The 12,617-nt window shown below is 44.9% G+C and overlaps 1 protein-coding gene across 3 annotated transcripts in view; it reads left to right on the top strand.

The window, feature by feature from the left end:
* Nucleotides 1–12,617, top strand: part of ADAMTSL1 (ADAMTS like 1) — a 465,616-nt gene that overhangs the window by 209,335 nt on the left and 243,664 nt on the right. The window contains exon 1 of one of the 3 annotated variants that reach the window (XM_081893675.1): nucleotides 8,071–8,556. The exons of the other annotated variants lie outside the window; for them this stretch is intronic. Coding sequence (XP_081749801.1) covers nucleotides 8,500–8,556 — 57 coding nt within the window. The 5' untranslated portion in view covers nucleotides 8,071–8,499. Of the gene's footprint in view, nucleotides 1–8,070; nucleotides 8,557–12,617 lie in introns of those variants that run through there. 3 annotated transcript variants of the gene reach the window in all.

Below are 12,617 nucleotides of genomic sequence, written 5' to 3'. Positions count from 1 at the left end.
AATTCAAAATCCATAGCAGACGAATGTCATCAAGTTAGAATATGCCCCAAGCAGATTATTTTTTATTTTAATGAAAATTCATTTTTTGGCTCCAAATCCCCCTTTTGACATGAAATGTCATGAAATGAAATTTTCTTCTTAAACCACAATCCTGGCATAAATTATCAGCATGCAGACAGGGCTGCCTTGTTTTCAAACTTATTTCTCCACTCTTGACAATATAAACAACATTTAATTAAAAGATGTATACTGAAACCCTGTTTATTTTAGTAGCTAACCTATTAACAAAACTCTTAACATTGGAAGATGCAGTGAGACTAGCTGGTGGTGTGGTCTCTGTTTTAGGGCACCTGCTGATTATAGTTTCAGCAGAGTGACTCTAGAGTCATCCTATTCAAACAAATGAATAGGAGCTTTCCATGTTCAAGGAACTTTTTCCACATTACCATGTTTGCAGAGGATCCAGTAAACATTACAGAATATTTGTGTATGTGTGTGTGTGATATTAATGCACATAGCTCAATCAAGCCATCCTTGGGATTTACCAGTTTCAGCCAGACTAAACCAAACTCATAGCACAGAACTCATAGCACATGGATAGGCAAACTAAGGCCCAGGGACCGGATCCGGCCCAATCACATTCTCAATCCAGCCTGCAGATTGTCCGGGAATCAGCGTGTTTTTACATGAGTAGAATGTGTCCTTTTATTTAAAATGCATCTCTGGGTTATTAGTGGGGCCTGCCTGGGGGATTAGTTCATTTTGAATTGTTATGTTTCAGTCCTGAAGAATAAGCTTAACCAAAATAAATTCATTCAGCAAAACTGCATCTTGGCAAAAGTCTGTTTATACTTTTCAGAAGTCCACCCCAATGTGCAGTGTCTTCTCTGTGAACGTCTTTCAGACCTGATAAGGAGAACGCCTTTCCATACTATGGAACACACTTGCATTTGTAATGAACACCCACATTTCATCCTTTCACGTAATTAATTGGTTTGTCTCTCACAGAAAAGACACTTAACCTCATAAATTCTAGAAGGGCAAGGTTCCCATCTGGTGTGCATTTTTTCTTTTTCTTTTTTTGCTATATGATTCAGAGAAAATTTATTGATTTTCTTACATGGTAAAAATTATACATTCCAAATAAAATACAAAAGGAACAACAAATTACCAAATAAACAAATATGTATAAATCCTTAAATTCCCAAAGAAGACTTGTATTTAATTCACAATTTCTTAATTTCTCCATATGGCTTCCCATCTCCTCATTAAGAGTACATCCCCCCCTTTTTTATTATCACTGCTTCAATATTCCTTATGTGCATTTCTTTCTTTTATTTTATCTCGTGTATTCTTTCTCTAACTTACAAACTGCAGAGTTTAGACAAAGCATGTCCAGGTTTTCACTTGTGGACAATGTTTAGTTAAGTATTCTTTATAAATTCCCCTTTATTTTTAAAACCTTTGAGTTGGCTGTCTCCTAATTGTCTCAGTCATTTTTGCTAATTCAAGATATTCAAAAAGGTGTTCCTTTGTGTTAGATTCTGTAGCTGTAATAAATTCAATAGTTACCTTTTGGTGATCATGGCACCCAAACTTTCTTTTCATCATAAACAGGCTGCGGCACTTATGATGGAATTGCACTGAAGGTAATTTTACAAGGTTTAAAGCTGCTTGGCGGTTTCTGATTTCTTCTGCTTTTGGCAACATCTTCCATGGGGATTTAAGGTGACACGGTTCTTACATTTGCTATTTCAGCACAGAAGTGGACAGTGTGTTCTCAGCCAGATGAGGTCACTTCTGTGGCCGCGTGCTTTTTTCATCTAGTGGGTCCATGGTCCCACAGAAATATCTTTGTTATTTTACCCATGAAAGAATAACAGCAATTTATTAATAATGTTACTTGCAATGCTATCATATTTGACCAACACTTAGATCACATTTTAGCTTAAATCAGAAAAAGATTGCTTTTGCCATCTTGATGACATCATAAAACCTCTGAGCTATAATAACTCAGAACTGGCTACCATGTGAACAAAGAATCCATACACACAACACCCTTCAGAAGAATAGAGTAGGATTTTGCCGCCTTTCGTGAACCTGATGTGTGCATTGTTCAGCTCTTGGTCCATAACTTAAGGAGGATAAGTGGCTAACCTAAGTTCAACGCATTCGCTTTGATGTGAGATCCTGTGAAACCCATAAGAACTTTATTTTTATGTAAATATGGTTAGAGTTAAAAGACTATCTTCTGAAAGAAAGAAACCCCCCCCATAGCTTATGTTAGGGATAGCCAACATGATGGTTTCCATGATGGATGGCAATTTCCATCATCCTTTATTATTGACCATGCTGGTAGAGGGTCTGGGAATTCAAGCAGGCCTGGAGGGCACCACACTGTCTTTGGGCATGCTTCCGATGATCTCTTGTGCAAAGATGAGTTTCTTCTATAATGATCCATATAGTCATTTCAGTCTCATCACCTTTCATTTGCGCAACTTTCACAATCAACGAATTTCTCCCACCTCTCTTTGCCCTAGCCTTCACAAACCCAGTGCCCTCCAGAAATCTTGGACTATTAAGTCCCACCAAGTACAGAGTTGTAGTCTGAAATGTCTGGAGGTGAGGGCACTAGGTTGGCAAAGGCTGCTTTGCCCTTTCTGTTCCACACACACACACACACACACACACACACACATTCCCATTTGTCAAAGCACCATTTCCATCTGTATCAGCTTAAGGTAAAGGTAAAGGGGCCCCTGACCATTAGAACCAGTCGTGGCTGACTCCGGGGTTGCGGCGCTCATCTCGCTTTATTGGCCAAGGGAGCTTCAGGGTCATGTGGCCAGCCTGACGAAGCTGCTTCTGGTGAACCAGAGCAGTGCACGGAAACACCGTTTACCTTCCCGCCGGAGCGGTACCTATTTATCTACTTGCACTTCATGCTTTCGAACTGCTAAGTTGGCAGGAGCTGGGACCAAGCAACGGGAGCTCACCCCGTCAAGGGGATTCAAACCGCGACCTTCTGATTGGCAAGTCCTAGGCTCAGTGGTTTAATCCACAGCACCACCCGCGTCCCTTTTTAAGGTAAAGGTAAAAGGATCCCTGACCATTAGGTCTAGTTGCGGATGACTCTGGGGTTGTGGCGCTCATCTCACTTTACTGGCCAAGGGAGCCAGCGTACAGCTTCCGGGTCATGTGGCCAGCATGACTAAGCCACTTCTGGCGAACCAGAGCATTTGTCAAAGCACCCTTTCCATCTGTATCAGCTTAGTGTTGTGTAAATATCCATCCAGCATTTGTTTCTTTGTTTAATTTACAACATTTCTATGATGTCCAGTAACACACGTTCTCTGAGCAGCTTCCAATAAAAACAAAAACAAATAAATGCAAACCATGATTATAAGCATGAACTCTAATGCACTATGCTCACTAATTGCTTACTAATGGGTAGTGAGTGGCAATTTAATAACAACTGTTAACACCACAGCGAAAACGTTTAAAGAAAACACTGAGAAAATAAGAATGTGCAGCTTTCAGAAAGAGACAGGTGGGTTCCAAAGTGGAAACTATAAGTGATTCTCTCCAGGGAGATCAACTCCAAAGTTCACTTCACTATTTTCACCAGTTATAGAGCACATTTGATGCTAACAGCTTTCTCCTGTCCTGGCAGGTGGTTTTTAAATCAAGCATTGTTAAATCTGTAGAGCTTAGAGTGATGCATCAGACAGTTCTGACACCCGCTCTTGCTTCTGCGCTCATTTCACATAAACTTGCTGTAGGCCTGAGGCATGGCTAACCAGGCAGCTTCAGTTCCAACATCTGAAAGCCGAAAAGCAAAGGAACAAAGGCAAGGGCCCATCCAGACTCATGATGGGGAATCAGTTTTGTGTCGCTTTGTGATGATCCCACAACTCCAGACTATCCTCCCCACCTGTGGATGTTCCTTTTTTAACTAAATAAGGCTCTTCATTAGAATCAAGAAGAAAATAACCACTAGAAAGGAGGGGAAACTCTTGAGTGAGTAATTTAGAAGCTTCTCTAAGGTCTCATCAAAATGACTGACAGAATGTGTGAAGAAAATGTGTGCCCTACACTGAGATATGCCCCCTCTCTGTTTCAAAGTGTTCTCCTCACCCAGGACCTTTTTGTCTCCAGAGCACTTAGACCAAAAGTCTGCCCTGAGGGATGGACCTGTCATGTGATGAGTCAGGCTGCTTGACCACTCTGGGCTCAGTGCTGACTGATTCCCTGGAGAGAGACAAAGTTCCTTTATCTAGAAATGCTAAACATCGAAACAGAGGCCCTATGCAATCAAAGCAGCCTCAGTCGCCTTCAGTTTTTTTTACCCTTAATTTCACTAGCATTGCCGCTTTGTCTTTTTACCTGATTGCGTTTCGGCTAACATGTTGTTGTCGTTTAGTCATGTCCGACTCTTCGTGAACCCATGGACCAGAGCACACCAGGCACTCCTGCCTTCCACTGCCTCCTGCAGCTTGGTCAAACTCATGTTGGTAGCTTCGAGAACACTGTCCAACCATCTCGTTCTCCGTCGTCCCCTTCTCCTTGTGCCCTCCATCTTTCCCAACATCAGGGTCTTTTCCAAGGAGTCTTCTCTTCTCATGAGGTGGCCAAAGTATTGGAGCCTCAGCTTCAGGATCTGTCCTTCCAGTGAGCACTCAGGGCTGATTTCCTTCAGAATGGATAGGTTTGATCTTCTTGCAGTCCATGGGACTCTCAAGAGTCTCCTCCAGCACCATAATTCAAAAGAATAAGTTCTTCGGCGATCAGCCTCCTTTACAGTCGACTAACATAACTGGGTGTAAAATTAGCACCAGCACTATGGGTGGCCTCGCGGTGGTAAAAGCTGGAGTAAAATGCCGCACAACATGCTCCCTATAATTGCCACATCTCTTCAGACCTCATTTGGTCTTTCTGCAATGGGCAGAACACCTTAGCTGTGTTCTATAAGTTGTTAAACCATAATCGCGGCACTGTGGTGAGCCAAAGCGATTCCGCCATCTGTTTACAGAGGGAGAGACAGGTATGGGGGTGGGAAGGTATAAGCATGATTCACAACATATTCGTACATGTGCCTGGTAATGGAAACCATTCTAGAAGTAATCATCCTGTGTCTGGAAAATGTTATGTCTGAACCAGCTCAAAAGTCTAAAGCCAGGGGTGTGTTGCACAGAGTTGTGTTCAACTGCAGAGCTCTTACATTTGATAGTTGTGCTATTTATTAAATATAAATCTCTTTTTAAAAAAACACCCGCTGACAAATTATGTGTCTGAGGGCTGCAGGCAACACCATTTGACAGCTACTAACATATTTCTTCTGACATTTTTTTCTGCATGCAAAATTCCTGTTGACTTCAACGCACAGGACAATGATGGTTCTGTCAATTGCGCACATGCAGACTCCAGTTTAATTAGCTGCAGATGATGAGTTACCTGCCTTTGGGGAGTTTTGCAGAAGAGAATCTTTGCCTTGGTTTTATTGCAAGTATAGGTTTACAGGCATAGGCCTATTTTATTGAAAAGAACTCATAAACTTGTATGCTACTTGTATACTAGTGGACATAAGTGTGCGTAGGGACACTGATGTGCATCTGACTGCTTAAGCAGCATCTTCCAACAGAATCCCATCTTACAGGTATAAAAACCCAGTCTAGGCACCCAACTCCACCAATCCTATAACAAACAGTAGGTCTCTTAAGACCTTTTAATCTTTCCATCTGTGCAGTTTTCCCACCCAGTTTTCTGATGAAGTATATTACCAAACCAATGGCAAAAGAACAGCACAGTCCTATACATTTCTACTCAGAATTAACTCCAGTTTTGTTTGGTGGGGTTTACTCTCTGGTTAGTGGAGTTAAGACTGCAGCCTTATTGTGGTAGAAGCTTTCATGTGCCTATCTCAGTGTGGATCTCATTTCAGCCCAGATAAAGTGACTTACTAGAATTGCTGTTGTTGTCATCCGTCTGCCTCAGAGACAATGGAAGAGTGCGCCATTGGGGGTAAAGTCAAAGCATTGGAGAGTTACAGCACCTGCAGTGGCTGTAGAGACTAATACGGGAGAGACATGTTTTATTGCAGGTGGGGCAAATGAAGGCATCTGGTTTCACTGTTATAAAGGTAACAGGTAAAGGACCCCTGGATGGTTAAGTCCAGTCAAAGGCGATTATGGGGTTGTGGTGCTCATCTTGCTTTCAGGCCGAGGGAGCCAGCGTTTGTCCACAGACAGCTTTTCTGGGTCATGTGGCCAGCAGGACTAAACCGCTTCTGGCGCAACAGGACACCGTGACGGAAACCAGAGCGCATGGAAACGCCATTTACCTTCCTGCCATAGCAGTACCTATTTATCTACTTGTACTGGTGTGCTTTCGAACTGCTAGGTTGGCAGGAGCTGGGACAGAGCAATGGGAGCTCACCCCGTTGCAGGGATTCGAACCACCAAAATTATGATTGGCAAGCCCAAGGGGCTCAGTGGTTTAGACCACAGCGCTACCCACATCCTTATACACTGTTCATGGCATTTCTTCACTCTGCACTCCTCCCAATGGTCATTTCTCCTCTTGCCCACCAGAACATATTCTAAAAAGCTGAAGGATTTCCTTGGGTTTTTATACCAAGGCAGCAAGGTCCTGTATAACGTATGGATTCATTGAAACGACAGATATATGTGTGGGGAGAGCAGGGTACGTAAATGTCTCGAGGGGTGTGTGCGCAGAGGGGGCTGCAGAACAGGCAAGAGGACAAGGCATAGAGATTGTGGTGATCTGCGTGGAAGAGAGATTTGAGAAAAGGAGGATGAGGAAGGGGGAAAGGGGGTTGTAGGGGAAATTGGGGGTGCAGAAGGGTTTTCAAAAAAAAAAAGGAAGGAGTAGCAGGCATGGGAGTGGAGATGAAGAGGGAGGCAGGAGCAAGAAAGGGCTGGAGAAGAGGAGAGGATGGTTTCCTAATTGGACAGAAGATGGAAAGGGTACTTACTGGTTGCAATGTGTGTGAGGGGTCTGTGTGCAAGGGGAGGTTACACAAAAGGAGAGGCAAGGAGGAGAAGGCATGGGTAGGAGGGGGAAGGTGAATTTTGTTGTTGTTGTTGTCTAGTCGTTTAGTCGTGTCCAGCACCATAATTCAAAAGCATCAATTCTTTGGCAATCAGCCTTCTTTATGGTCCAGCTCTCACTTCCATACATCACTACTGGGAAAACCATAGCTTGAACTATACAGACCTTTGTTATCAAGGTGATGTTTCTGCTTTTCAAGATGCTGTCTAGGTTTGTCATTGCTTTTCTCCCAAGAAGCAGGCCTCTTTTAATTTCGTGGCTGCTGTCACCATCTGCAGAAAACAGGGGTGCAAAGTAGGGCTGCGGAATAGAAGTGGCTTCAGAAATTGGGTTGGAAAGGCAAAAAGTGAGTTTAGTAGTTGCAGGAAAGGGGATGCTGGGAGGTTGATGTGAGGGAAATTGCAGGGACGTGGGTTTGGTGAGTAGAGCAAGAAAGGGCACAGCCTAGTAAACATGTAAACACTCCATGTTGTATTATGTAAATAATGTGTGTGCTAGACATTTCCTTTGCAATGAACCCACCCAGGAAAGAATCTACTAAAGAGCACCCATGGACTGCACTTATGGTCTCGTTCCTTCACTTTCCTGCCACCTTGTCGAGATATGGGTTGTTCTCGCTTCTTGAGCCTTTGATCTCCAGGGTCACTTTTTCGAGATGAACCTCTTAACGAAACAAGCAGCTCCCATCCACGATTGGTGTGCTGGTGCGTACTGAGGGCCAGCCCCAAATTTACATACCTTTGGGTAAGCAAGCTTTCTTTATGGCTGGCTGGCTGGACTCCCATGGTTTTGGGGGGGTTTCCCCCCCAGTACGTGTGCCTACAAAGAACACGGGAGCATATTTGGAGGATGATTTATTTTCCTCCCTGAAAGATTTCTGCCTCTCCTGATTCGCGTCCCCCTTAACGGCATGTGTTATATATTGACAGGGATTAAGTTTCCTCTCCTGAACGGAACAATGTGCGGGCAGAAAGCGAGCTAAGAGCTACCTTGCTGGTTCCTAAACGCAAGCAACGAACTATGCCAGAGCTTCCAAGCAAAGCACTCCTCCTCTCCAAGCTCTGCCACGCTCCCTCTCTCCTTCCACCCCTCTCCCTCCTTCCTTCTCCCAGTTATCCTTGTCCGGGACCCCCTTTCCCCCTTTTGTTATTCGGCATGTCTGATTAGCCCGAGCCTGATTGGCTGCCTGCCTGTTCGGAGAGAGATTCCATGCAGATCAGCCCCTGCTCTCGCCCAGTCCTCGCTCAGGAAACGTGAGCGCGGCGGATGGAAGCGGAGAGGCAGCGGCTCAAGCGCTAGCGCCCCGCCGCCACCGCTGCTGCGCCGAGCCTGACAGCAGGCAAGCGAGGCAGGAGAGCTGCTTAGCAGCCGCAGCCGCTCACTCAGTGCCTCTGCCTGACCGACTGAGATCCCGGCAAGGATCCAAGCATGGAATGGTGCCGCCGGGCAACAGCTGGCGCTCTGCTCCTGGCTTCCCTGCTCCTGGTAAATGCCTTTTCTTCTCTTTTACTAAAGCAGCGGCGGCCGCAGGATGGTCTCTCCTCCCTTGCAATAACTGGAGAACTTAGGCGGGGAGAGCGCGCGGCGAGGCTGCTCCTCTCGCAGAGGTCCCAGCCTCGCAGGGCAGGTCTCGTTAGGTGGCAGGGGCTTAAAGGGCAGGTACAGAGAGCTGGGCTCGCCTCTGGTGTGGATAGGCAGCCCCTGAAACTTCTGGGTCTTGTAGGGAAGCCCACACTCCTGACATCCAGTTCTGTGGTCAAGGATGTGCCTGGGATTCTTTCTAGAAGGGATGCCGCTCTTTTCCCTCCTCTTAAAAAAACTATTTCGCCCACTCTGAGAGAGAGGGAGAGAAAAGCAGGTCCCGCAAGCGACTGAAGGATCTAACCCTGCTACCGCAGTAGCACGCTGATCACTGATCACTGCAAGATTCTCGCGCAAACTTAGCTTCTTCTTCCCTCTCCACGGTGCCAGGGATCCTGCCCGTTTGATGATCTTAAGCGCGCGTTATTTCAGCCAGACGAAACTTTTCAGATAGGAAGCTTCCCTAAATTGAATGACGGATGAAATTTTTTTTGCGAGTTGGGCTTGGGGGTTTGGGGGTGTTGAAAGGGGAAGGCTCCGTTGCAAATTCTCCCCCGTGGGTTACTACTCCTCCTCCCTACCCTCCCTCACGTTCCCAAAAGCGTCGCTCACAATCTTGAAAAGATATACTTTTGCATGCTGCGCGTGTCTTTTGTGTTTGTTTGTTTTTCCAAATCACTTCTGGTCATTTGGAATAATTGACTCGTTCATGCTGATCTTTTTGCAACAAGAGCTAAAGTTGGTCCGGGACCAGGAATGGAGTTGTCCGTGTGAAGGATTTCACAAATGCAAGGGGGTGGGGGGCCAGAAATGATATTTGAACGTCAATAGTACTGTTTCTGGTGTGGTTCGAGGAAAATCCAGTTTGTCTATAAATACGAATTAAACTTGCTATTGTACACTAAGGTCCACGAGATATTTGAAAGTTTATTGCTGACTCACTCTTTCTCTGTGACAGGGATATGACTCTGCACTTCACTTGCACTGTAAATACTTTCCTACAGATGGCTGCTTATCCTAAACCGGGTTACTGTTTGTCATTGTAATTATTGCCAGCTCTACTGCTTATACCAACCATCACTTTTATGGGCAAACTTATTTTTTTGGCAACAAGTGTTGTGCATGATATTGTACATGCCACTGTCCCCAAATCTTTGCACTAGTTATGCACATATTATTTCATTGTGCATATCAACATTTGTTTTTAAGATAAGATGTGTAAACTATTACAAATCACTAGTATAAATGTGGCAGGAATGGGTAGCTGGTCAGGCTTATCAGGGCTTTTTACCCCCAGAACCTGTTTTCAGTGCCAGAACACATCAGTATTTCTCTTGCCACTGAATAATCACTTCCATAATAAAGGGGTCGTTTGAAAGCTCCTTGGGGCAGGGCCTATCTTTTGCTTATTTTACACTGTAAAGGGCTGTGCGCATTATGCAATAGTGATTTGTAAACAAATCTTCATCCTTATTGCTCTGCAAGTCAAAAGAGCGAGGCTCTTTCTTCCTTTCTGGATTCATCCCAGCAGCAAGAGAAAGAGCATTATATTTGGAGCATGCTTGCGTTAGACTTGCATAATTGTTACTCTGCGTTGCCCTGCCAAATCGTGCAATTTTAATCCACCAAGAGCCAGTTTCTGAGAGCAAAAAGGGGTGCTAAACCCTCCTTCTCCTGCAGCGTACCTCCCCACTGCCAGCCCTAATAAGATGTGAGTGAGAGACTGTGGGCAACAGACTGGTTCACCATGCCTCAATCACATGCCCCTTTCTCTCTTAAAATTGATCCCCGCTTTATACACGATTGGAAAACTTTGTTTTGTTTTTTTGGTATTCTAGGACTGACTGAAGCAAGAGTTGAAGCAGCGTGATTTGGCTTCATCCTCAGAACATACCTAAACCAAATCTCCATTACTTGTGAATTAGGCACTCGCTTCTCAGTTCACTAAAATAAATAGTACTCTCTGCTGCCAACCATTATGCATTATTCTTTAATGCTATATACCAGTTTGAGTTGGATGAGTTGATTTGGATTCTTTTCTCTCTTTTAAATAGATTTCCCCATTCACCACCAAATAAAACTTAATTTGTGCCTGCAGGTAAGTTATAGGGGAAAAGAGGATGGGGGAGATGCAATCTCAAAGGTACACAAAACAATGCACTGTTTTTTAAAAATATTTTTCCTGCCCCAGTGCATTTCAAAGCACACCGAGTAAAGCACAATAAAATGATGAGTGATGGGGAAGACTATGTTACACTCCCCCTGCAAATTAATATATGCGTTTTGGCAGACAGGCAACTTTCTGCTTCGCTGTTTGGTTTCAAAGATCTTTATGGGTGGAATGAGATGGAACAAGAAATTTAAAAGAGAGTTGAAGATAAGAGAGGACATAATTAGGGGATTAATAAGCTAGCACTTATGGAGTGTGTGTGTGTGTGTGTGTGTGTGTGTGTGTGTGTGCGCATGTGAATCATGACTTCCGTTTCTCTTCTAAAAGAATTCCCCTAAATCAAGTGTGATGAATGAGTGAATTATGGAGGGACACCAAGAACAGGTTATAGATTGTGGATCTCTAGCTCCTCCCTTTAAAGTAAGTCACCCAACTTCAGCTCAGCATTAATTTATGTGGGAGAATGAAGCATATTATGCTTGGCTTTTAGTTCTGGTCTAAAAGGTCACCTTTGCCTTGCAGGTGTGGCTTGCAACAAGAAACAAAAAAACAAGGTTACATTAAGTATGCTCAGCTACCTGGGTAAAGTCAACTAGAAAGGTATCAGAGCTGAGTACACACATACCTGTGGATCCCTAGGCAGCTTGTGATGTCAGATGAGGGCCACACCAGAAGCACCAGAAGCAGATTCCTCTCTTTGGTAGATGTCTGCCCCAATCATTAATAAAACAGGGGTTAGGGGCCCAGTTTTAAGAGCAAAAGGAGGCTGTGAGTAGGTGGCCTGGTTTTTTGGGGTTGCTGGCACTCTAGGTTGCTGGCACTCCAGTCTGGCACTCCAAGCAGCACTGGGTGGTTTAGTCTAGGCACCATTTCAGTTTCCCACAATTCACTTGAGGTAGCATGCCTTTTGAAGGCTGTGAGGAGTTAAAATGAGGGCTGAACACAACCACCTAGCAGTGCTATCACTGTTGCCTGCCTCCAGGTAAGCCAGTCAGGGCACTGTTCTGAAGGGCCTGACCCCTCCTCAACCCCATCATTTGCTGTTAAATCTGGGCCTTGTAACCCTCACTTTATTCATTATTGGTGCAGGCCCACATTTCTGGGGGGAAAAGAAATGTGTTTGCTGTCAATTCTAGCATATCCCTGACAACTTCCATGTATGTAGAGCTGTCACTATGGATTTGCTGGAGAATAGACTGTAGCTGACACTTGCAGACACCTCTGTATGCATGGATCAGGGGAAAAAACTATCACCTCCTCAGTATGCTGAATGAGTCAGCCCACATATAGATCACACAAAGCAGACAGGAGCCTTGGTTTTCATGGCTAGCTTCCCAAGATGAGCATAGGACATGTCTCGGAGGGGAAAGGTTTTGCAATTTTTCTGTGAACATTTCCCGTGCTACTGGTTACGTGCTGCGACTGGGAGCCTGGAAAGCTGGCGTGCATGAGCCCCTAGAGACTGAAGGTCAAAAACCTGAATGGATTGTGGTTATGTGAGCAAAATAGGTACAGTGGGATAAGTACCTGGGGTTTCCATCCTCCATTCCCAAGGATGGGGAACCTGTGGTCCTCTAGAAGTCCCAGTCCCAGCAAACATGGCCAATGGTCAAGGGTTATGGGATTTGTAGCCCATCTGTGTAGGGACACAGGTTCCCAGTGGCGTAGCGTGGGTTGTCAGCACCTGGGGCAAGGCAAGTAATTTGCGCCTCCTAACCCGTGGATATGCACACCCTAACCCTAACCCCCAGATGTTGCGCCCGGTGCGGCCGGCTCCCCCTGCACTCCCCACGCT

This window comes from Podarcis melisellensis (genome assembly GCF_964234715.1).
Source record: "Podarcis melisellensis genome assembly, chromosome: 17".
Lineage (NCBI taxonomy): Eukaryota > Metazoa > Chordata > Lepidosauria > Squamata > Lacertidae > Podarcis > Podarcis melisellensis.
Note: the sequence above shows the minus strand (reverse complement) of the source record. Positions and strands in the feature narration are given on the sequence as shown.